Raw genomic sequence first — 24,429 nt, forward strand, 5'->3', positions numbered from 1 at the left:
TGAGCGCTTCCACTTTGACACTTTTGCAACAACAGAACACCTAACAGGAGGAATACCAGCTTAGGGCAGAAAGCCTGAAAAACATTAGAAAACACAAAATGGGATAGATATCACTTCGTGTTATTTCTTTTTTGCCTTTGTACTTCCCTGTATTTTCTAAATTTTCTCCAATAATATATGTCATTTATAACTTGGACGGGAAACACATAAACCAAAATCAAATGTTCATTAAAAAGAAGAAAAGGAAAAGGAAAGAAACGGAAAGCCAACAGAGTAGTCCCCGCCCCCTTCCGCGAAGGCGGAGCCAGGCGGTGGGAGGGGCGGGCAGGCAGGGCCTGCACCAATCAGAGCTCGGTTGATAGGTAGAGTCAGGAGATTTGGAGCTACTCCCCGCCCCACAAACCGCCTCCGGGCTTGATTTCCTAAACCAGCCTGGAAACCCGCCTGGGCCTAACCAGTGCGCAGTTGCGCAGCTGGTATTGGCTAGCATATAACCGCGCCCATCTTCCTGCTCATTGGCTGCCGCGGTTTACGAAAGAGGAGCCTGTTGCTGAGTGAAAAGAAGTGCTGTAGCTTTTTCTAGGGTGAGACGTTAGGACTGTAACCGTCTTGGGTGCCTTTGGGTCAAAAAAGCAATGATAATAACCACATTTATTCACTTCCTGCTAAGTGCCAGTCTCCGTGCTCCAAAATTCTAAATGTTAATGGTTAAACCACCTTTCTTGAACACCCACTATCTGTCAGTCACTGAGTCAGATATGTTAAAATAAGAACAGTAACAAAATAAATGATAATTACAGTTTGTTGAGCGCTTGGTCTGCATCAAGCCTTGTTAAGGAATTTGTATGCATTAGCTCACGTCCCCACAGCAGCCCCTGTGGAGGTAAACTTGATTGCCCCGTTTTACACCGCAGGAAACTGAGTTTCAGAGAAGTGACGTGACTTGCCTAGGTTCACACAGCTGGAAAGGGTTAGAACTGGAAACTTGAACTCCGATATCCTGAGTCCACGTCCAACTGATTTTGGGGACGGAATGGGTTCAGACTCAGTAGGAAGAGATGGGACGGGATGGTGGCAAGATGCTGGAAACATTACTCCAAGCACAGGCCTCGGGGTGACTGAAAATGGACAATGGGATGTGTAGAGCTTCTAGGAGTGGAGAGAGGGAGGGGAAAGAGAACAGAGAGAGAAAAGCCAGTTGTTTTCCTGGAAATGTGAGGCTCCCAGGGCAGCCTACAATGATGCAAGTGACCCTGCAGTGGGGGCCTGAACTAAGGTTCTAGTCTCTGCTCTGTGACCAACTTTCTGTGGGCCCGCAGGCTTCCTGTCTGTAAGATGAAAGAGTAAGCCAAAACAGGGGGAAGTACATTCAGGTAGGGAGGCCTTTGGGAGTATGGTCCATGCTGGCATCGGAGAATCCTCAGCAACCACACAATCTTTAGCTGTTGCCTGGACTCTTTTCGGGACCTTCAGGCGGTGACATGGGACTGGACAATCCTGTAAACTCAAAATGGTTTAGAGGTGGCCCTCAATCCACCCTTTCTTCCCTCCGTCCTTTCTGAACTGTAGCAGAGTCTTGCCTGCAGGGGGCGCTGAGGGCTCGCTCAGCCGACAAAACCAAACTGAAATTCTTAATGAATTATCCAAAAGAACCCAGCTGGTCAGTTTTTGTATTTTATTTACTAAGAGGGGTGAGGCTTTTGAAACCTGGACGTTTCTGTCCGCAGTATACAATTGACGAAACTGAATTATACGCCTTGCCCAAATCCCTATTCGGCGGCTCTGAAGGTTTAGAGCTCATTTCAGTTCCTTTGTTTTACAGATAAAGAAACAAATCCTAAAAGCTAAAAACAAACAACAACAACAAAAAAATCACTTTGGGTCACATGGCTAAAAGCTAGCATCCAGGTGCCTGACTCCTGGGCAGTGGTCTTAGGAGATAGTTGGCTTTGTTTCTTAGAGTCTATGGTTGTCCTACCCCTAAAGCACAACTCCAGGGCACAACTTCAATTTTGCTGTAAGGCTTGGCAGCTCACGACCTGTGAGACAGAAGGTTCTTCCTGGGCACCTAGCACAATGCCTGCTTAATGAGTAATTAAATGGATGAATGTGTGAATAAGCCTTGGAGGGTGGGTCTGCTTTTGGTTTTATCAAATCGGTTAGAGTTAGGTTTCTTCCCTAAAAGCTCCCCCAAGGCAGGAATTGTATTCTGAGCTGGGAGGGGGTGTGCATGAAAATAATAAAAAGAGCACAGAAAAGTACCTCTGGGGTGATAAATCACAGCCCCAGATAATGGTCAGGGTACAAGGTTATTATAGCAGAGTGATTCCAGAATTTGGGATGAGAAAATTAATTCAGAAAGAATGAATACAGAACAGAAGAGAATCCCATTAGGGTTAAAATCTGTGAGAGGGTCTGAAGCTAAAGAAACCTCAAAAACATTTCAAATCCAATCTAGATGTATCTTCAGGGCTGGAATGTGATTGAAGAATAAAAAAAGCTTTGGCCAATCAGTGGCCTCAACATAGCTGATGCAAGAGTCGAGTGAGTATGGCAACAGGAGGTGGAGATCTTTACCGAACCGAAAATACAAGGTGTGGGGGTGGGGAGGAATAAGCCCAGCCTGTGTCACCAGGCTGTGCCGTGCTGGGCAAGAAGTTTCACTGCTGGATTTTTCAGAGCCCAGGATAGTGCTTGGTACACACTAAATGGTTAATAAATATTTACTAAATAAAAGAGAGAGGGAAGAAGTGGGAGCCCTGACCAGCAGGTTTGATCTGAGTGGAGCTGGTTCAACAATTCATCTTTCACTGGTTTCTTTTGCTTAGACTTCAACTGCCCTAGCCACCTTCAAATGACAACTTGGCTTTTCACGGAGACTGTCCTATAAAGAGGGATGTGCTGGCCCACCAATTACAGGCCACTTGACAATTATATTCCTCACTCCCAATTAATATATTATAATTCTACTCTACGCATTACTTCCTGATGCCAGACTGCTTCTTACAATTCATGTCCTTCTCTCATCCATGGTGTATGTAGTTTCTGCTTTGGAGTCATTCCTGCCTGGGTTTGAAATCCTTACTCAACACATTACTAAGCTATCTTGGCCAACAAACCTCTTGAGCCTCAGTTACCTCATCTGCCAAATGGGGGCATAATCCATACCTCACCAGGTTGTAGTCAGAGTTACATGAAATAATAGACGTATCCTGGACTATTGTTTGAGCTCAGTAAATGGTAGTAGCTGTGTCTCTCCTCAGCTTTCCTTCCTCAGAGACTGAGTCACAAAAGCTCATCAAATTGAGAATATTTGTATCTTTTGCTTTTTCTTTTCACAAAATTACTAACTTTGCAAGTGAAGCCTTGCAAATAATTTAGTCATTTCCTTGAAGATCCTAAGGGATTATTTTACAGAGGAGGGTAACTCATATTTATTGATTCAAAAACGTTTGCTGAGGACCTACTACATGTTGGTGGGGGATACAAAGGCAATTAGACACTGCCTCAAAGGAGCTCTTCGACAGCCTGGTGCAGTCAAAAGAAGATACCGTATGACCTTGACATGAAATTTTACCTTCTGAGCTCAAGTTTCCTCACTTTGCAGAAGTGATCAATCACATATTCCATTGTTAGCTGAAAGGAATGGGTAAGATAAGCAGAGATGATAACAAGGCTGCATCACATTTAAAGATCAGTGGTATAGGGGCGCCGGGGTGGTGCAGTCGGTTAAGCGTCCAACTTCAGCCAGGCCAGATCTCGTGGTCCGTGAGTTCGAGCCCCGCGTCAGGCTCTGGGCTGATGGCTCAGAGCCTGGAGCGTTTCCGATTCTGTGTCTCCCTCTCTCTCTGCCCCTCCCCCGTTCATGCTCTGTCTCTCTCTGTCCCAAAAATAAATAAACGTTGAAAAAAAAATTTTTTTTAAATAAATAAAGATCAGTGGTATAAAGAGGTAGAAACAATGTGTTGAGGAGTGGAGGAGTGGAAGAGATTATTTTCAGCTGAGCTGAAAAAGCAACCCTTTCTGTAGGAAGTGGCATTTTTGAAGGCTTCATTCAGGCCACAAACACGCATGAAAGCATTGCATGTTGGGTAGGATTTCAGTGGGCAGAGATTTGCAGACAGAACCACTGGAAGAAAGGTTTGAAGGCCAAACAAGAAACATGGATGTGGTAGGTGATAAGACTGGAAAGGTAGAATGAGGCAGATCTTGGCAGATACTGTCAGTCTAGAGGTTTGACCTTTATTCTTAGTTGATGACATATCAGTAACATTTTTTGATCTAAACACTGACACTAACTACAGAGTAGATTTTAAAAATGAAAGCTGAGGGGCACCTGGGTGGCTCAGTTGGTTGAGTGCAGGACTCTTGATTTGGGGCAGGTCACGATCTCATGGTTTGTGAGATCGAACCCTGCATTGGGCTCCGCAAGCTGAGCGTGAAGCCTGCTTGGGATTCTTTCTCTCTCTCTGCCTCTCTCTCTCTCTCTCTCTCTCTCTCTCTCTCTCTCTCTCTCTCTCAAAATAAATAAACATTAAAAAAATAAAAATGAAACTGAATCTGAAACAGGGGAATTCAATTCAAAGAAAGATTCAGTCACCAAGGGCATATTATTGGCAGGACAGGTGGCACAAGGCAGAGACAAAGATTTCAAGACATGGGCCCTGCCCTCAAAGAGTTTATAATCAAAAAGGTCAGATAAGACATGCATGTAGTGGTGCCTGGGTGGCTCAGTCCTTAAACCTCCATCTCTAGATTTCAGCTCAGATCATGATCTCAGGGTTCGTGAGTTGGAGTCCCACATGGGGCTCTTTGCTGACAGCGTGGAGCCTGCTTGGGATTCTCTCTCTTCCTCTATCTCTGCCTGTCCCTCTCTCTCTTTCTGTCTCAAAAATAAATAAATAAACATTAATAAAAAGACACGTACACAGAAAATTACAATACAAGGTAGAGTGGGGTAAGTGTTATAATAGAGCCCCGGTCCAAGTGCCTCCTTGGTTGCTCAGCAGAGGGTGAAATTCATTTCCTTATTCCAAGAGGCTGGAGGCAGGAGACCAAATTAGACAGTCATCCTTGGAGTGGTAAGCCTACTCTCATAAGGTCTCAGAGGGGACCTTGGAGGTCATCTAGTCCAGCCTCGCTCCTGCTCCTGCCAGGATTCTCTATCCAGAGTAAACAATGACTTCAAGATGGAAACAAAAAATGGAGTTCTAAAGAAAAACTGTCAAGGAAGAGGCTGTGGGAAGGAACAGGAGATGAATTCACCTTTGAGGTGCTGAAGTGCTGGTAGAAGCAACTTATTCCCAAATGGAGCATTGCAGTCCAGGAAATGGATGAGATCAGAAAGAGTGTGTCTGGAGAGAGGAGGGATAAAAACAGAAACCGGGGAACACCCACGTTCCAGGGGGTGGAAGGAAAAAGAGGAGTCAGAGAAGGAGTGGCCAGAGAGAGAGAGATGTGAGAAGAGACCCAGTAGAACACCTTACCTCAAAGTTTCTAGGAAGGGAGTGGCCGGAATGGAAGACAGGACTGGAGGCCCCGAGGAAGCAGAAGAGAGGAAACTGCAGCAATAGGGACTGAGGTTAGACATGAGGTTACCAAGGACCTTTCAATGAATGAAGGCTCTTCCAGGGACCCCACAAATACGATGCATTCCCGTGCCTGGTACATTTTACGGTGGAGCTCTCCCGGAGGCCAGGGGGACAGGGCTCTGTTCTAATCTCCAAAGATTTGGGGTTTGGCTCCTGTAATTAGCACCACCTCTCCTAACCGTAACCAGTCCCTGCAGGAACTGAAAAACTAAGGAACATACTTGGGAGGGACTTCACACCCGACTCTCCGGCCCAGCCCGGTGAAGTCCCGTTTCATCACACAGCTCTAATGACTCTCTTGGCAGTCACTCTCGTCTGAAATTGCCAACGATCTGATTAAACCCTTTTGCGAAAGTTTGCAGCATTCATCCCGGGTTGACTACAGCTCCCAGAGTTCCCCGGCGCTTCCCGGTGCCGATTGGCCGAGCAGTCGGCTCCAAGGGGAGGTGTCGTCCCCGCCTCCCCGGGAAACAGGCATCTGATTGGCCGCGGCGCGGGCTTTTGTGTCCCCGCCCTCCCCCGAGGACCGCAGCAGGCTGAGCGGCGCTGCTGGTGTCAGAGCCCGGCGAGCGTTGGCAGTTCCGCGGCGGGGATGCTGAGGAGCGCTGGGCTGGCGAGCAGCCGTGGCCACTGCGGACTTCCGAGGTACTCCGGGCCGTAAAAACCCCTGGGCCGCTGCCAATCCCAGGTTCCTGAGGCCATTCACCGCTCCTGAAGCCGGCCGAGGCGAGAGTCCAGCGGAGCAGCGGCTGTTCCCTGATTCTGGGCTTTCGGAGCGTTCTGGAACCCCGAGAGACATCCCGGGGCTCTAGAACCTCCCCAGCGGCCCCCAGTCCCGGCTTCCTGCGTGCGTCTGTACAAAACCCCCTCGGGTGCACCGGTCGCCGGCGAGCCGTGGCCGGATCCTGGCACACAGCATGATCGTTGCAGACTCCGAGTGCGGCGCGCAGCTGAAGGGCTACCTGCCATTCTCCCCGGGCGGCGGCGGCGGCGGCGGCCCCGGGGCCGGAGAGGTAAGCAGCGCTCGAGCGACGCCACTCTTCCCTTGAGCCCCGAGCCGCGGCCGGGCTTCGGGCTGTCCCGGGCTGAGTCTGTGCTTGCCCCCCTCCCCCCGCCCCGGCTCGGGGAGGGGGAGTGGAGGCGCGTAACCTAGGAATGGGGTTGCATCAACTGGCAGTCTCGGCCCCCTCCGCTCCCTCCCCCCGGGTTGTGGAACCTTCCCTGGCTCCCTAGGACTCCTGGCCAATGAGAGGGGAGCCTTCTCGAGGTTATCTCGGGTTTGGGCTCTCGACCGGAGAATCTTCAAGTCCAGGCAAATCCCGGCCGCCGCGGCTCGACCGACCACTCCTCCTCCCCGCCCCCTTCCGCAGATTCCCTTCCTCTGGGCTGGGGCTGGCGGGCGGAGGACTCTTTCTAGGATACGTCCCAGTGCCAGTGTCCCAGTGCGGGGATTGGCACCTGGGAGTTGCCAACGGAGGTCGACCTCGTCCCCCGCCCACACCTGCACCCCCGATAGGAAGCGGGGGAGAGCGGGCGCTCCAGGGGCCTTGGCCAGCTGCCGGGTACGCGGCGGCGGCGGCCAAAGCTGGGGGAGAAGGGGAGAAATCCTGGACGCGGCTCCCGAAGGCGGGCGGCGATTAGCCTGCGCCCTGCTGACTGGTCTCGGGTCCCAAAGTTTGCTTGGCCGGGACTCTTTGCGGCGAAGCTAGGAATAGCCTGGGCCTAACCTGACACACCTCCTGCTCCCTCCCCACACCCATCACCACCACCCCCGACGACAATGGACATCTAATCATTTCTTAAACCCCTACTAGATTCTGGTCTCCAGGTTTTGCCTTTTCTCCGAGTCCTCAGGACTAAACTAGCAAAATATGAGCTACACTGTAGCCCCATTTTCCAGGATGAGGAAATTGAGGTCCAGGAAGGGCTACGGAGAGACTTCCCTTCACTCACCGCCACCAAGTAGCTCATTCTTTGGCCTGGGCGCCTCTAGGATTCCCTAGTGTGCTTGCCACTACATAGTTTTGCTTGTTTTTATTTCCAGGCCTGGAGTGTGGTGCAAGTGTATTGCTGGGGCTGGGAGTCTTGACAAGTGCCAGTCCTGTGTGACCCTGGAGAAATCGTTGCCCTTCTCTGAGCAGCATGGTTTCTAGGGGTCCCACCTCCAGCAGTGGATGGTTTGCGTCCTGGGTTTTCTGTGGGCTCGTTTATCCTTCCCCACCAGAGTTTAGGAGCCCTAATGTGCAGGAATGAAACGCATGCCTGTCACTTCTCTGCTGTGAGTGGCTTCGGCCAAGTTACTTTACCCTGGGTCCATTTCTTTCTTGGAGGGTGGGAGCTGGATTTCTTGTTATTATTGAGAGCATCTAGCCACTAGAGGGGTGCTGGGTTCCAGTCCCAGCGTTCCCATTGCTGGCTGTGTGACCATAGCCAAGTGATCACAACTCTGATCTGCAACTTCTTCCCATGGAAATTTGACAGTATCACTGAGGATTGTTGGGAGAAATGACAGAATACAAGCAAAGGCTGAAGCACAGTGCCTGGAACTGAGTCAGATATGCTTGGTATTGTTAGAATGTGGTCATTTCCCTTTCCCCAGAGTGTGTCACAATGGGGTGCCTGAACCTGTCCCTCCTGCCTGAGGTGAGAGCCGGCCCATCCCTCTCTGAGTGCCTGGGAAGTGGCCTGGGGAGAAGAGAGTGCCTCCGGTGGTCTGGGCAGGCTCTGAGGGAGTGGCCTTTAGATGGAAGCCACTGTCAGCAGCAGGAGAAAGATGTTGATATCTGAACCCTTTCCACACACTTTTTTTTCTCTCTCTCAAGAAAAGAAGACCTTGGGAAGACGTCTACTTTAAGCAGAATCCTTAGAAGACAGCAGGGCGGCTGGACTTACAGAGCCTGGTGCCCTGGGCCCAAGGGAAGACCCACATGTACAGTCCCCTCGACTCTCATCTTTTCACCACATGCCCTTAACCTAAAGGGGTCAAGGTCTACAGACTCTAGGACTTCACTCTAGGACTGGTAGTGTGTTTTCAGAGCCCTCTTGGGCTCTAGAATCACTTCCTCAAACATCACTTCCTCTGGGAAGCTTTCGCTCCCCCCACCCCCCAAAAGTCCCTTCTGCATGCCCTCCTTCAGGCCTGCGTCTCTGTTGTTGGAGCTTTAATGCTATCCATAATGTAACAGTCCTGTAATCGGGCGTTTTGTGTGTCAACTTTGCTGGACTAGAGACACTCTGTAGGTCACATCCCTAGCACTGTTCTTAGCGCCTGAGAAGCGCTTGTAACTCTTGGCCCCTTGTTGGCTCTGCTGACACTTGAGAGCTGTGCATGCTTTGAAGCCAGATCTGAGCCCGTCTGGAACAGGACTCAGAAGGAGCCTCAATGAGCTGTCTCTGAAGAAGGAATAATAAGACCTATTTCCCTCAGGGTAGTTGTGAGAAATCAGCCAGATCAGATGTATAAAGCACTTAGCCTAGTGCCCAGCCCATGGCGCCACTCACACCAGCCTCCTTCCAAGGCTGGAGGCAAGAAGCTGCTTGAGCTCTTGGTCTCCCTCCCGTGTGTAAATCCAGACCAGGATCCGAGTTCTGCAGGCAGCTGCCCATGGGGTGTTGCTGGGGGCGAATCTCTTCCCTTCCCAGCTGGTAGAGTGACTTCATAGGTATCTGTAGCTGAGTCCTGGGGGTTGCAGGCTCTGGATAGAAGACCAAGAATAAGGCTGGGCCTACTCCAAGAGGCTGATGTGGGTGACGGACAGAACCCTTAGAAGCCAAAGTGAACTGAGCACACATCCTAGGCTGGCCACTCGTCCGCCGGTGCTTAACCTTTGGAACCTTGATCTTTCTTTGTGGGCAACGTAGAGCCCTCCACCCCCAAAACTGATGAAGATTATATAGTACCTGTGTGCAAATGCCTGAGCTACTATAAAAATTAACATTTAGTGAGTGCTTAAATTAGGAGCCAGGCATTGAGCTGGGCGGGATGATCCTCTTCACAATTTGCCTGCCTGTTCAGGGGCCACCCAGAGGGACTTCAGTGTCGCTGGGGTAACAGGGAGCCGGATCTAGTGTGTGCCCTCAAAGTAAGAAACAACACAGTATGACAGGTGCTGTGACTGGGAAAAGTGGATTCCTCGGAATGTGGGCAGGGAGGAGAAGCTTCTGGTGAACCCCGGGTGCAAACCCTGACTTGACCTCTCTGAGCCTTATTCCGTGTCTGTAAAATGCGAACCCTCAGAGTAGTAGTAGATCCTACCCTAAATGCATGTAAAACGCTTAGCTGATGGTAAAATCAGTGTTGTTACTACCATCCTTATTGATTTCCTACCCCAGGAAATAGGGGAGGGCTGATTTGGAGGCATCATCTCTTGGCAGGAGGACCCTGCCCTGTCTGCTTCCCCTGAAGTTCTGGGTGTCAAGGTCAGAGAAACTTTCAGGGTATTGGAGCTCTGGACTGGAATCTACTTGGTCTTGCCTTCAGGACTTTGTATTTTCTGTTCCCTTTGGCTGGAATGCTGATCCCCTAGATCTTTATGGGCCCTGCTGCCTTCTCATCAACTCATTTAGATATTTGATATTTAGACAGCAACTCAAAGGTTCCCTCATCAGTAGCTCTCCCTGTCTCCTTAAACTAGTATATTACATACTCCCACCCCATCATACACTCCCTCATTGATCTTTTTCATTTACTTTGTATAATCTGCGATTTGAAAGCCTGTTCACTGTTTGTCATTCTCCTTTAGATCATGAATTCTGTGAAGGCTGAGACTGTCTTTTCACCCCTGTTCTCTTGTTGCCTGCGTTGTAGTCATCAGAAATATTTGTCGAGTGAACAGATTAACTCTGATTCCACCTGGAAAGCATTTAGCACAGTGCTTTATACTTGAGAAAATGATCAATAAATGGTGTGAACCAATGGCCTTCCACCCCAGCTGTAAATTATGCTGGGCCCCACCCAATTAAATTAGAATCGGAGGTGGGACCTTGACATTGGCATCTTTTTAAACGGGATTTTATACTGCTTGGGTTGAGAAGCCCTTGCTTGAAATTACAATGGGATTAACGGTAGCTGACTTTTATTAAGTGCTTAGTGCCATAGAGGTACTTACTGAAGTAAGGGGTAAGGGCTGTAGAGGTATTATCTCATTAAATCCTCATGACTACCCAGTGAAAGTGGGTACTATTATCTCCATTACTTGGTGAGGAAACTGAGGCTCACACTGCTAGCAGATAGATAATAGGTGGTGGAGTTGTCATATGATCCCAGGCAGTTTGGGTCAAGAGCCCCTATCCTTTAACTGTACTCTATAATTATCATCATGGTGTCACCATCATCATAATTAGGAATGAAAATATTGGTGGGTCCAGACCTATCACCTAAAGGTATCAGTTCCTTCCCTTGACAGCTCCTGGGGCAGATTTTAGAGAGAGAAAGGGTTCCTAAGGCTGTTCCTCCCCAGGGGAGGCTGGGGGGAAGCCCTCCAGGTCCCCCCACCTATGGTTTTCTATCTGCCCTCTGGTCCCCTGAGGGGGAGGCCCAGATTGTGGAGTCAGCAGTCCTTATCTCCTAGACATTGCTGTTAGGCTTTTTTCCTTTGGTGAGGGAGGAGGGAGATTAAAAGTGAGTACTTGGAGATTGTGGTAATTTTCTGTACTGGACTTGGACCAGCCTCGCCTGGTATCTCCCAGAAGTGTGGGCTGAAAGGGCCCCGAGACATTAGCCCAACTACCTTTTTTGTCCAAGATTAAGGCCCAGAGAGTCTAAGTCACCTTCTCAGAGTCACACAGCAAGTTAGTAACAGAACTGATACTCAGACCTGGGACTTCCAGATCCCACTGTTCTTTCTGTGTGGGCTTTCAGAGCCCCAGAGTTCTGCTTCCCTCAAGAGGCTTTTGGCCATCTGACACCTGGGGCTCTGGACACCTGGGGAATGATATTAAGTCCGGTTTCCAATGAGGAGGGAGAGTTAGGGGGACGCCCTCTCTGTCCAGTGAGGGCATGACTCTGGTTTGGGTAAACTGTTTCCAAGGCCGGTACCAAGAAGAGCCTCCCTCCCAGTTATCAAAACAAATGAGTAAATAAAACATCCTCTCTGAATCCCACCTCTCAGACTAGGAGCAGATTTAGTGAGTATATGACTCCTATGGTTTCTTTTTTTTTTTTTTAATTTTTTTTTCAACATTTATTTTTTTTTGGGACAGAGAGAGACACAGCATGAACGGGGGAGGGTCAGAGAGAGAGGGAGACACAGAATCGGAAACAGGCTCCAGGCTCCGAGCCATCAGCCCAGAGCCTGACGCGGGGCTTGAACTCACGGACCGCGAGATCGTGACCTGGCTGAAGTCGGATGCTTAACCGACTGCGCCACCCAGGCGCCCCTGACTCCTATGGTTTCTAAAGAGTCTCCAGTACATGAGGTCAGAATAGCTGCTACCGTCAGCTTTCTATGCCCTGCCTGGATTCCCTCCATGCCTCTCTGCTTTCTCTGTTTTCTTCCTTCACAGATTAGTATGAATGACCTGGCCCTGCCTTCCGCAGAATGTGATCTGGTATCAGGGAGACCTGAATCAGACAATTAGAAGACAATGGTTTCAGAACCAAAAGCACTAGGAATGGTGGGGTCACAGATAAGGGTCATCAGAAGGTTCCCAGACCTGGAAGACTCTTAGTTGTGCAAAAGGAGTGACCAGTGGGAGAGCAGGGGACCTAAACCACTAATTTATCTGGAAGGCTAATGGGAGCTGGAGTCAGGGTTTTAAGCCAACTGATGAGATTTGCACTTGAGAAAATTTCCTTTGGCTGCGGAAGGTTCGCCCTCCTGGAAACCACCATGTCGTGGACTCGTTCAATGTGCTCCTAGTTCCAGAGGTATAGTTCAGGGAAGATGTTTTCTTTATTCGTTCCCTTTGTTAATTTGGTAGAGGGTGGGTAGGAGAGGGCAGGGCCACAGAGGCAGGGAGACCATCGGTGAGGCTGTGGGTGGTGATCCAGACAAGGCATGGTTGTAGTCAATGAAGTGGTGATGGTGAGAAGGGTGAGACTGAGTCTGCATCATAGGGAATCTAAGGGACTTGGTAATCCGGCTTCAGGATGCAAATGAGGGGTTTTCTTGTATGGAATCTCCAAGGCTGCTAAAAAGGTGGCCTCCTAGAGATGTGCACCATGGTGGCTATATATCTCCATTCCCCACGCACCTCCCACCCAATACTGGGGCTCCTGGGTCCCTGCCCAGTTCCTGAAGAAGTCACCCTGTGGGGCGCGCCCTCTTTTTTGCTTACCCTTTCTCCACCTGCCAACAGGTGTGCATCTCCCACCTGAGTCCTCTGTGTAGGGTGCACCAAAAGGGTGGTTTGAAAAGCTCAGTGTGGCTTCTTGGGTAGGAAGAAAAAGATGGAGAGTGAACTATGCTCCTAGTCCTCTCTACCTCCAACAGCCATGATGTATTTCCTTCTAGGAGCAGAGGGGAAGTCGGACTCGGCGAGGTCCCCGAGGGCCCAGCGCCTTCATCCCAGTGGAGGAGGTAAGTTTGGAAGGGGTTAGGAATTCTTGATCCCTGGGAAGAACGGACATGGGACCTTGTGTGTGGGGGTGGGGGGTAGGGGGATATCTTTGCCCGGCTCTTGAAATAGCAGCTTTGAAACTACCCTTTCAGGTTCCTGACTCATTTAACCCACAAAGAACTCTATGGAGCATGCATATCACAACCCCATGTTGCTAGGAAGAAACAGGCTCAAAGAGATAAAGTGATAATGACACTGCTAGGTAATAAACTTTTGATTCCCAGGAAAAGGACTTTTTGCCTTAAGAAGCTAGAACTGTCTATGCTAACTGCTCTTCCTTGACTACACATATATTACTTTTTTTTCAACTTCAAAAGTATTATCTTGTTCCTTATAGAAAGCCTTTTTATGTTTCAGAAAGCTTTGGTCTCTGTAATCCCATCTCCCAAAGAGATAATCACTGTTACTTAACCATTTATCACTGTTTTCTGTGCCTTTTTTTTTTTTCCATATAGAACCAAGGTCACACTTTACATCCTTTAGTGTGGGGGCAAGGTTATTGTCACGTTCCTTATTTTTTTCACTTACTACAACAGAGACTTCTTTAATCCACGGAGTCAGATCGCTCATTAATTTTTTTTATTTTTAAAAGCTGATTTAGGGCACCTGGGTGGCACAGTCGGTTAAGCGTCCGACTTCAGCCAGGTCACGATCTCGCGGTCCGTGAGTTCGAGCCCCGCGTCAGGCTCTGGGCTGATGGCTCAGAGCCTGGAGCCTGTTTCCGATTCTGTGTCTCCCTCTCTCTCTGCCCTTCCCCCGTTCATGCTCTGTCTCTCTCTGTCCCAAAAATAAATAAAAATGTTGAAAAAAAAATTAAAAAAAAAAAAAGCTGATTTATTTATATTGAGAAAGAGAGCATGTGCGCGAGCAGGTGGGGAGCAGAGAGAGGATCCAAGCAGGCTCCATCCACACTGCCAGTGCAGGGCCAGAAGAGGGTCTCAAATTCACAAACCCTGAGATTATGACCTGAGCCGAAACCAAGAGTTGGACACTTAACTGACTGAACCACCCAGGTGCTCCTCATTCATTCATTTATTTAACAGATATCTATTGAATGACTAAATGTCAGGCACTGTTGTAGGTGCTGAGGGTACAGCAGAGGCCAAGACAGACAAAAATCCTTGCCATCTTGTAGCTGACATTCTGGTGTGGGGCTGCTGGTGGCAGTGGGGTAATCCTCAAAACACTTGCGCAGCAAAATGTGAAAATAAGTTTCCTCCTATTTCTTTGGTCTTCGGTGAACAAAACAAATGTTTTCTTTTGTCGTCCTCTTTGCTTTCCTAAGTTGGCAAATATCTAACCACCCCCCCCTTCCCTCTCCACCCTTTGTAAATGGAAAGCAAACAGCCACCTGCTGATTATTTATGTCTAGCCCAGAATTTTAAACTCAAGTATTGTTCTTATATTTTATTTTTTCATCTGTAAATAACCAGTCCTCTTTCATTTTTTTAAGTTTTATTTACGTAAGTAATCTCTACACTCCACGTGGGGCTTGAACCCCAACCCCAAGAGCTGCACTCTCCCCCCGACTGAGCCAGCCAGGTGCCCCAATAACCAGTCCTTTTTTACGATGAGAAAAGAAATAGGTTTTGTTGCTAATCTGGACTTCAGTCCACGTTCTGTCATTTACTAGATCTCTAACCTTGAGAAAGGAAATCACTTAGTGAATTATCTCTTCCTCCCCTGTGTTCCTTTTTTTGGACATGGTGGTCATTTTTAGTTTTCTCAGTCCCAACACAGTGAATGTGTTGTGTCTCTTCAGTGTTGAGGGCAGGAGGGGAACCCACCCTCTGGTCACCTTTGCTTGGCAGGTCCTTCGGGAGGGAGCAGAGAGCCTGGAGCAACATCTGAGGCTGGAGGCATTGATGTCCTTGGGGCGAGTGGACAACCTGGCGGTGGTGATGGGCCTGCACCCTGACTACCTTAGCAGCTTTTGGCGTCTACACTACCTCCTGCTGCACACAGATGGGCCCCTGGCCAGCTCGTGGCGCCACTACATTGCCATCATGGTGAGCCTGTCTGAGCCCAACTCTTGTACGGGTGGCCACGTGGGGGGACTTGGTCTTTCGATTTCTTTGCTGGGTGCTTCCTGAACTCATTTCATGGGACAGGAGAGAGGCAGCCCTGAGCAGAGGAAAGCCCTAGTTTTATCTGATTATCCACAAAATTTTGGATTTTAAGACTGGCATTTTTATTTATTTTTTATTTTTTTTTTATTCATTTATTTTGAAAGAGAGAGAAAGCACGAGTGGGGCAGGGTCTGAGAGACAGAGGAGAGAGCGAGAATCCTAAGTAGGTTCCGCACCAACAGTGCGGGGCTCGAGCCCACAGGCCATGAGATCGTGACCTGAGCCAAAGTTGGATGCTCAACCAACTAAGCCATCCAGGTGCCCCGAAGAGAGGCATTTTTAGTGCCTGCTTTACGAACTAGCAAACTGAGGCACGAAGGAGTCAGGTGACCTGCCTAAGGTAGGACAGCAAACTAGTGGAACTGTGGTTAGAACCTAAGTTTCCCGCCTCTCAGGCAGCAGTGAGGCCTGTGATGTTTCCATCCACAAGCAAGGTTCTGTCCACCCCCTCCATAGGCTGCCGCCCGCCACCAGTGTTCCTACCTGGTGGGGTCCCACATGGCTGAGTTTCTGCAGACTGGTGGTGACCCTGAGTGGCTGCTCGGTCTCCATCATGCCCCCGAGAAGCTGCGCAAGCTCAGCGAGATCAACAAGTTGCTGGCACACCGGCCGTGGCTCATCACCAAGGAGCACATCCAGGTGCGGTGGGCAGAGAGGCAGGTCCCGGAGGGAGCACGGGGGCTGGGCTGGGACATGTCAGGCAGTCAGCCCGGGGTCAGGCACTGAGCAAGTCTGGCCTCCTTTCCTCTCCAGGCCTTGCTGAAGACAGGCGAGCACAGCTGGTCTCTGGCGGAGCTCATCCAGGCCCTGGTCCTGCTCACCCACTGCCACTCGCTGGCCTCCTTTGTGTTTGGCTGCGGCATCCTCCCTGAGGGGGACCCAGAGGGCAGCCCTGCCCCCCAGGCACCTTCACCCCCCAGTGAGCAGAGCAGCCCCCCCAGCAGGGACCCAATGAACAACTCTGGGGTAAGTCGTGCGGCTGGGTCTTGCTGGGAGAGGAAGCTGGCATGGCCTCTGGTCCTTGGATGGAAGCCACCACTTCCCTGTCTCACACCGAGAGGCCTCAGAAAAGTTAGTTGACTTTGAAACTCCCATTTTCTCGTCTGTGACATGGGGCTAAAGATCTCTACTTCATGGCAGTTGTGAGGATTAAATGAAACAACTGTGTGGGGTCTCTCAGCATGCAGCCTCACAGACTTAAAGCCTCCCGGGTGTGAGCACTTTACAAATACAAAGCTTGCCTCTTATTTAGAAGGGGGGGGCCTTGTGTGTTTTAATATAAAATTACAGATACTTTAACCATCCCTTTCCTGTGAGGGCAGTTGATGCTCAGAGAAGACATGTCTGTCCTGTAGCTTCTTAAACTTCACTTTGGGAAGCACAGAGCATGCGAGCCGCCCAGCACCGCGGCCACCGCAGGAGGCCTTCGCCATCACTCAGGAAGGCCTGGCTTGTGGGAAAGGGGTGTGGAGTTTCCTGGGGCCGGGGAGTAAATGGTCACCACTGGGTCCCTCCTCCAGGGCTTCGAGGCTGCCCGAGACGTGGAAGCGTTGATGGAGCGCATGAGGCAGCTGCAGGAGAGCCTGTTACGGGATGAGGGAGCATCCCAGGAGGAGATGGAGAGCCGCTTTGAGCTGGAGAAGTCAGAGAGCCTTCTGGTGGCTCCCTCAGGTAGAGGACCATAGGCCTCCAGGTCCCAGGGGCCGCCCCCTTCTGACACCGTCTATCCTGGGGAGTAGGCAACTCTGCATAGCACCTCTTGTGTTTGGAGGCCACATCTCAACCACTCCTTCTAAGAGGTTCTGAGAGTGGACTTTAGGGTCAGACCTGGATTTCAATCGTGACCTGTCAGCCCTTTCGGCAGTGTGACCACTGAGAAGTCACTTCCTGTCTCAGGGCCTCAGTCTCCTCCCATGTGAAGGATTGGTTTGTAGGGTAAATGGGACAACAGAAGCAAAGCTCTTAGCAGAGTGAGTGGCTCCACAAATAACTACTATTGTTAGGATCGCTAGTATTCTTACTGGGGGCCTTATCCCCCAGGTCCCTGGGCCTGACTCACCTCCTGCCGTAGCGAGGGGCTTTCTCTGGCCCTCCACTCTGCATTCACCGGCCACCTACTGATGAATCAGTAGATGCCCCTGTACTCCGTGCCTGGACCTCACTTTGACCTCTTTCTGACATACTTAGCTGACATCCTGGAGCCCTCTCCACACCCAGACATGCTGTGCTTTGTGGAGGACCCCACTTTTGGATATGAGGACTTTACCCGGCGAGGGGCTCAGGCACCCCCCACCTTCCGTGCCCAGGTAGGCTCTCCACACTATTCTTGGCATTGCTCTGGATTTACAAATAAGCAAGGGGTAGATGGTGTGAGTGCTTAGAGAGTCGGGCACCTGCTCCTTCAAGATTTGATGAGGGAAACGGGAGACCCTAGATCATGACAGGACATGTCTGCGCCCTAAGCTCAGGGGATCCTGATTCTAGGGAGAAGGTCATCACCAAGGTGCATCTTCCTTGGCTTCTTAGGCCCAGACCAAGCAGCAGGTTAGATTTGTGGGGTGGGAAGGAGACATTATAGAGAGTGAAGTTGTGCTCCAGCGAATGGGGCCCCTATGGCCAGCCTTGGGCCCCAAAGATTCTACTCACTGACCCCTTCCCATGTTTCTCAGGATTATACCTGGGAAGACCATGGCTATTCACTGATCCAACGGCTCTACCCTGAGGGTGGGCAGCTGTTGGATGAGAAGTTCCAGGCAGCTTATAGCCTCACCTACAACACCATTGCCATGCACAGTGGAGTAGACACCTCCATGCTCCGGAGGGCCATCTGGAATTACATCCACTGTGTCTTTGGTATCAGGTGAGCAATATATTCCCTCATCCAGGCCTATGTGCACTACAAGTCCTCAATCTGAGCTCACAGCTGTTTCCTTTTCTCTTTGTTTCTTTTCCCTTCTTCCTGCCTATACTATTTTTTCAACACAAATTTATTTCATTGCTGATTATAAAAGATAGTATGCTCACTGTTTGAACCTTATAAACAAAACTCTTTAATCCCACCTCCTAGAGATAACTATGGAGATATAGAGAGAGACTGTGTGTATTTCCATTCCAAGTAGGAGTTCTTCTCTTAGCAATAAATAAGGACAACATAAATGCCCATCAGTATGGGACTCTAAATAACGTTATATCCACCCAGTGAAAAAGTTTGCAGGTATTACAAATTATAATGACCTCTTTGTATTGCTATGGGAAATTATTCAAAATGTATTAAGAAAAGAGAAAGCTGGTTACCAACCAGAATCTTTTTGTGCCCCCTCTTTTTTTTTTTTTTTTTTACTAAAAATATGTGCATGCATGGGAAGTGTGTGGAAGGTTATACACTAAAATGTTAATTAATAATGGTTGTCTCTGCATAGTATGTGGTTAATTACATTTCATCTTGTTACCTAAGTATTTTCTGATTAAGAAAAAAAATTTAAGTTTATTTATTTTGGGGGAGAGAGAGAGAGAGCACCGGAGGGGCAGAGAGAGGGAGAGGGAGAGAAATCCAAGTAGGCTCTGCGCTGTCAGTATAGAGCCCAATGTGGGGCTCAGACTCATGAACCGTGAGATCATGACCTGAGCCGAAATCCAGAGTCAGATGCCTAACTGACTGAGCCACTCAGTCGCCCCTCTGATTAAAAGTAGATTTTTTTTTTAATTGATAGAATCATGCTTGATATTTTTTCACTCAGTAATTTATCGTTAACTGCCTTCCTTGTCAGTATGAATGGGTCTTTTATTTATGCTTTTTCACCACTGCATGGTATTTTGTTATGGATGTAGCATAATTCAATCATTTCCCTATTGTTGGATGTGTAGATAGGTTACAGTTTTTCACTATTGCAAACACCACGTGCACTGACTAGCCTTAACACCTAAGTCCTTGCGGGTGAGCCGTAGGTATGAAATTACCTGTCAAGGATATACACAGATCAATTTTTTTTTAATGTGTATTTATTTTTGAGAGAGTGAGCAGGGGAGGGGCAGAGAAAGAGGCCGACAAGAAAGAGCCCCATGGGGGCTCAAACCCACAAATCACAAGATCATGACTTGAGCTGAAGTCTGACGCTTAACTGACTGAGCCACCCAGGTGCCCCCCATTTTTTTTTTTAATCTCACTCTGATAATATTGTGGGAAATTCAAAGAATTAAGGGAAAAAAACCAATTTCCCCAAATTCAGCTACTCCACAACCCACATTCACATCCTGTGACATTCTTTCTCCATTGTTTTTCTTCTTTCTAATATAGTTGCTTTTGTGTAATTGGAATTATAATGGTTACTATATTTTTTCAAATATGTGTTTGATGTTTGTAAGGAGAAACAACTGGATTTAGAGTAAATTTAGAAAACAGAGATAACAAAAAGGAGAAAATAAAGATCATCCACGATCCCACCTGCTCTTATTATTGTCAAGTATTTCTTTTCTGTCTTCCCACCCACAAACAGCCAAAACATATCATTCTACAAACATAAGATTTTCTTCCTACTCACTTCACTGATTTTACTCACTTAATCAAATGTGTGTGTATTTTAGTGAACACATGATCTTGCTTTTTCTCATTTAATGGTTTATTCCAAGCATCACATCAACAACAACAAAAAAAAAAATCCCCAAATTTTTAAAAAGGCACGTGTTCCCTGTAGAAAATGCATGTTGCTAGTTTAAATCATTTGATTGAGTGGATTGAGTTGTACTTAATTGGGCATCCTCTTGCCGGTCATTGACAGACTTCCAGTTCAGGGGAGGTAGAGGAGAGACAGACATCTTTGAGTGTGGCACAGACTAATTCCTGTCCAGCTCGCACATCCGGGCTCCCCCATTCTCCAACAGGGTTCTTGCTCCTATGCCTTTGTCTACTGAGTCTGTCCTCCGGTTCTCAACCAGTCTTCCCCATCCACACCAGTCTGTGATGACTAACTGGCTCCCTGGACTAGGGAGTGACAAAGTGGCTTCTAGACAGGGCACCAACTTGCTCTTTGACTTTGAACACGTTGATCGGCTTCTCCAGGCTTAGTTTGCCCATCTGTAAAAAAGAATACCATTTCTTTTTCGCTTTGCCTCTTCCTTCTCCAGGGAAAATATTTGTACAGGCCTCCTGCCCCTTCTTCCATGGCCTTTACTATAGTGACCTCGGAGCCAGGCAGAGATGGGTTTGAATGCCATTCCCAGGACAAGTGACTTCACTTGCCTGAATCTCCATTTCAGCTGTAAAATGGGGCTGATGAATCTGGCATATTATATATAATAGTTCTGTAGACAGCATATATAGTAGTTTTGAGGATTCCGTGAGCACATGTTCATGCAGCTCATGGGTAATTCTCTGCAATCTTTGGAGTGGTCCCCTGCCAGTCCAGCAGTGTCCTGTGATGTGGGACATCAGCTACTTTTCTAAGAGGAACCAAACTTCTACCCGCTTCCTACATTCTGCCTTTTCTTGCCACACGCTGTTCCTCCTTCTGAAGGGTGGGGTCAGGGGACAAGAGTCAACTTCTGGGAGCAGAGGATGGGTGACGCTGTTGGGGTCTTTCCATCCAGATATGATGACTATGACTACGGGGAGGTGAACCAGCTCCTGGAACGGAACCTCAAGGTCTATATCAAGACGGTGGCCTGCTACCCAGAGAAGACCACCCGAAGAATGTACAACCTCTTCTGGAGGCACTTCCGCCATTCAGAGAAGGTACAGCCCACGGGAGAAGGGGGAGTCAGCACCCAACGAGGTATCCCAGATGGAGTCTTCTGCCAGTTGGGACACCTGGGTTCAAGTCCTACTCTAGTGTGTGATTTTCACATTTACTCACCTATAAAATGGGAACGTGCTTCACGGGGTCCTCAGTGGCAGCCAGGAGGACCTAGGTTCAAATCCTAACATTGTCACTCAGCGTTGTGACCTTGGGCAAGTCACTTTGCCCCTCTGAGCTTGTTCTCTTTACAGTGAGAGCAAATGTGCCCACATTTCAAGGTCGCTGGTGGTGGGGGGGGAAGGGATGAAACGAGAAAACGAATGCCCGGGGGTGGCGCTTGTTTTTAGCTATGGAGGATAGAGAGATCAGTGGGGATAAGGATAAATGTGCTAGAAATTCTTCAGCAGTCGTTGTCCCCAACTGCTCCGAGCCTTCAGAAAGGTCAGGGCGTCTTTATGGGAGAGATGGATGAGGTGAGTGGTGACTGGTCAGGGGAAGTGGCAGTCTGGGGGGATGGGGATGGAGAGGAGTGGCACCAGTTGCCCACAAGCCCTTGTCTGTGCCCCAGGTCCACGTGAACTTGCTGCTCCTGGAGGCCCGCATGCAGGCTGCCCTTCTCTACGCCCTCCGTGCCATCACCCGCTACATGACCTGACTGCGAGCAGGATCTGGGCCCGGAGCAGCTGACCCTGGGGGCATCCTCCTCCCTGCAAGGACTTCTCTTTCTGGAGACAGACCCCGATCCTTTTCTGTCCCAGCCCCCCCCTCCCCTACTCCGGAGGTGGGCTTGTGTGTGACTTGTAGCCCCTGAGCCGTACCCTCCTTTTTTCTCCCCAGAACGGACAGGATCATTGCATTGACCTCAGCAGAGATCTCTGCAGAGATCTCGGCTCTGCCCTCGGGAGCTGGAAGAGGAGGACTAGCAGATCGCAAGGGACCGTGCCCCTCTTCCTGCCCCTGACCCCAGAGGCGGGGGGCGCCGGAAGGAAATGAGCTGAGCTCAGACTCGCGTGCCAGCAGGCTGGGCCGCAGGCATCACAAGTGCTGTGGCCTTCCTGGACTGGGAAGTCCCTGCCTGCCCCTGAAGGAGAGGGGCAGACACCTGCAGGGACTGACACTCCAAGCAGTTGTGCCCTTTCTCCTCCTCCTCCTCCCTCACTCCCAGATTTCATTACCTCCCACCTGCCATTCACCCATCAATGTGAAAGTCAGTGTCACAGCTGGTCTGTGTGTTCGGCTCCCCAGAAGCCTGTTCTGCTGGGCAGCCTGAAGGCCCCCTGTTCCCTAGTTGCCCTGATCCTAGTTTAGCACCTTTGACTTCCTTCACCCTCTGACTCTTTTTTTCCCATGCCTGATGCTGTGAGGCCCCAGAAGAGAGATCAAGCACGTCAAAAAAGTAGATTGTCTCTAGAGAGCTTGGGGTGTCTGTGGGCCCCTCTGACTTCTGAAGAGGAGGGAGTATTATAAATTCTCTGTATTTTTGGTTCTTTATGGGTGAGGTTCTTGGGGGCCTCACTTCTCTAGCCACAGTCAATGCCTGAGGAGAAGGACAAGGAGAAATCTGTTCTGCCTGGGACTGTACCTGCCCCACAGAGGCCAGCACCCCACTCTCCTATGTCCCACGGCTGTGCCACAGACATTTCCCAACGAGTGAGCCTTCCTAGGTGGCTTAGGAGGAATGGGCTCAGGGGGCGAGTCAGGAGACCCCAGGGTCTTGTTTGGGTCCTGCCCAAACTGGTCAGGTGACCAGGGCTATGTTGCCAAACATCTTTGACCTCCGTTTTTACAGTCGAAGGCTGAGACTGTATGTGAGGTCTGAGTCTCCTCTGGGCTTCTCAGGCCGACCTGCCAGCAGCGAACTGCAAATCTTGCAGAATCTCAAAGGCCTCTAGGGACGCCCCGCCCTGGCAGGCAGCCTCTCCTGGCCACCTTCCAAGGACACCTCCCACCCCCCCCACCCCCCATCCCAGTTTCTGTCCCCTCCTCGATTTAAGTGGATTGCTCGGAGGCAGAAGCAGCCAAGGACCGATCCCAGGCACTTTCTGTAGCAAATAAGCTGTGAATTGGTGACTGAAGACAGGCAAGGGTCATGATGCTGCTGCTTCTGACCCTCCTCTCTGAAGAGGGACAGAAGAGGAGCCCGTTCAGCAGCGTGCCACATTTCACACCCGTGCAGGCATGGGGAAGCGGCTGGCACCCCCTTCAGGCCTCAGGCCCTCTGTGCAATGAAGCTGAGCAGGAGGGAAGAGGCCCCAGCATTGGGGCTCGGCTTCTAGAAGGGACGTCATGACTCTGTAAATGTCCCCTGGGTGGGTCGGGAGGGGTATCTAGCGTTCAAATGCAGAAATCTTTGGCTTTGCTACCAGTTCTGTATGCTGAGAAATAAAAGTTCACCGAGGTTTTGTTTTGTACTTCTTGTTAATGGGCTGTTTTTCTATTTCCAAGGGTCATGGTTCATCTCAGCATAAGCAGGGAGCTGTGATTGCATCATGGGACTGACCTGCTCGTCCCTACGCGGCCCGGCACTTGTGCCCAGTGACTGCAGGGTTGGGGGTGGTTGGCATTAAAAGTCTGTTCTGTCCCTTGGGTGCCCAGCCCTGCCTCCCATCTGTGGCTGGCCTGGCATTGTGGAATAATAATGGCCATGTTATTTTTCTCACTAACCCTGGCCTGGACTTGGAGGCCATTTTTCTGAATCTGCGAGAAAATTTAGACCCAGAGGTCAAGTGTACCTACCACATAGGTAGTCAATAGTGGATCTAGGATTCCAGCCAGAGTCTGGTTGACCCTAAGGCCTCAGCATTTCACCTTGCTGCTTTTCCCACTCTGGGTCTCCCCACTGTAGCAAGAGGGAGGCTGTGTGAGCATCTCTGGGGACCCCTTGTCCCCCGCCCAACCGCATGTTTATCTGCTTCTCACTTCAGCACCAAGGAGACGGAAACAGATGTTAGTTAGATGTGACCTCCACATTGTGCCAGGGCCGTTCAGTCGCTGTGTGATCTTGGTCGCGCTTCTTAGCTTCTCTGGGCACCAGGAACTCTAGTAAGCTTATCAGGGAGAGCACATCATGACTAAGAACTAACACCTCTTCTGTTGGCCTCCCACTTCCTCTAAACACTGCTGTCATAAAATGAAAACTCGGTGTCCTCCAAGAAGCCTCTCCTGATTAATTCCGTGTTTCATTTTCCCTTGACCCTCTTCATTTTTGTGACATTCTATATACTTGTCCTTCCTTCTAAGTCATCTAGGAGGGTAGTGAGAGAACAAATCAGATGTGGAATACGAAACTTGGATTCTGGTCTTGACTTGGTCACTTCTCATCCCCAGGTTGGGGGAGAGTTGATTAATTTCATTGGGCCTCAAGTTTTCTCTGCCCTAAAAACAGGCAAAACGTTTTCAGTTCTTTCTCAGGTAGCG

At 49.5% G+C, this 24,429-nt stretch overlaps 1 protein-coding gene across 2 annotated transcripts; it reads left to right on the forward strand.

Annotated features, from left to right (window-relative positions):
* The first annotated feature begins 6,469 nt into the window (after positions 1-6,469).
* On the forward strand, positions 6,470-23,423 carry SESN2 (sestrin 2). Of its 2 annotated transcripts, none has more exons than XM_011284508.4 (10): positions 6,470-6,604; positions 13,046-13,111; positions 14,963-15,160; positions 15,737-15,919; positions 16,034-16,246; positions 16,801-16,951; positions 17,468-17,586; positions 17,950-18,140; positions 20,864-21,008; positions 21,581-23,423. In XM_011284508.4, the coding sequence occupies exons 1-10, from the start codon at positions 6,509-6,511 to the stop codon at positions 21,665-21,667; spliced, it is 1,449 nt and encodes a 482-aa protein (XP_011282810.2). In that variant the 5' UTR covers positions 6,470-6,508; the 3' UTR covers positions 21,668-23,423. The 2 variants fall into 2 exon arrangements, with proteins under 2 accessions (XP_011282810.2, XP_044891324.1); XM_045035389.1 differs by lacking the exon at positions 6,470-6,604 and adding an exon at positions 11,931-12,459.
* The last annotated feature ends 1,006 nt before the right edge of the window (positions 23,424-24,429 follow it).

This window comes from Felis catus, chromosome C1 (assembly GCF_018350175.1).
Source record: "Felis catus isolate Fca126 chromosome C1, F.catus_Fca126_mat1.0, whole genome shotgun sequence".
Classification (NCBI taxonomy): Eukaryota; Metazoa; Chordata; class Mammalia; order Carnivora; family Felidae; genus Felis; species Felis catus.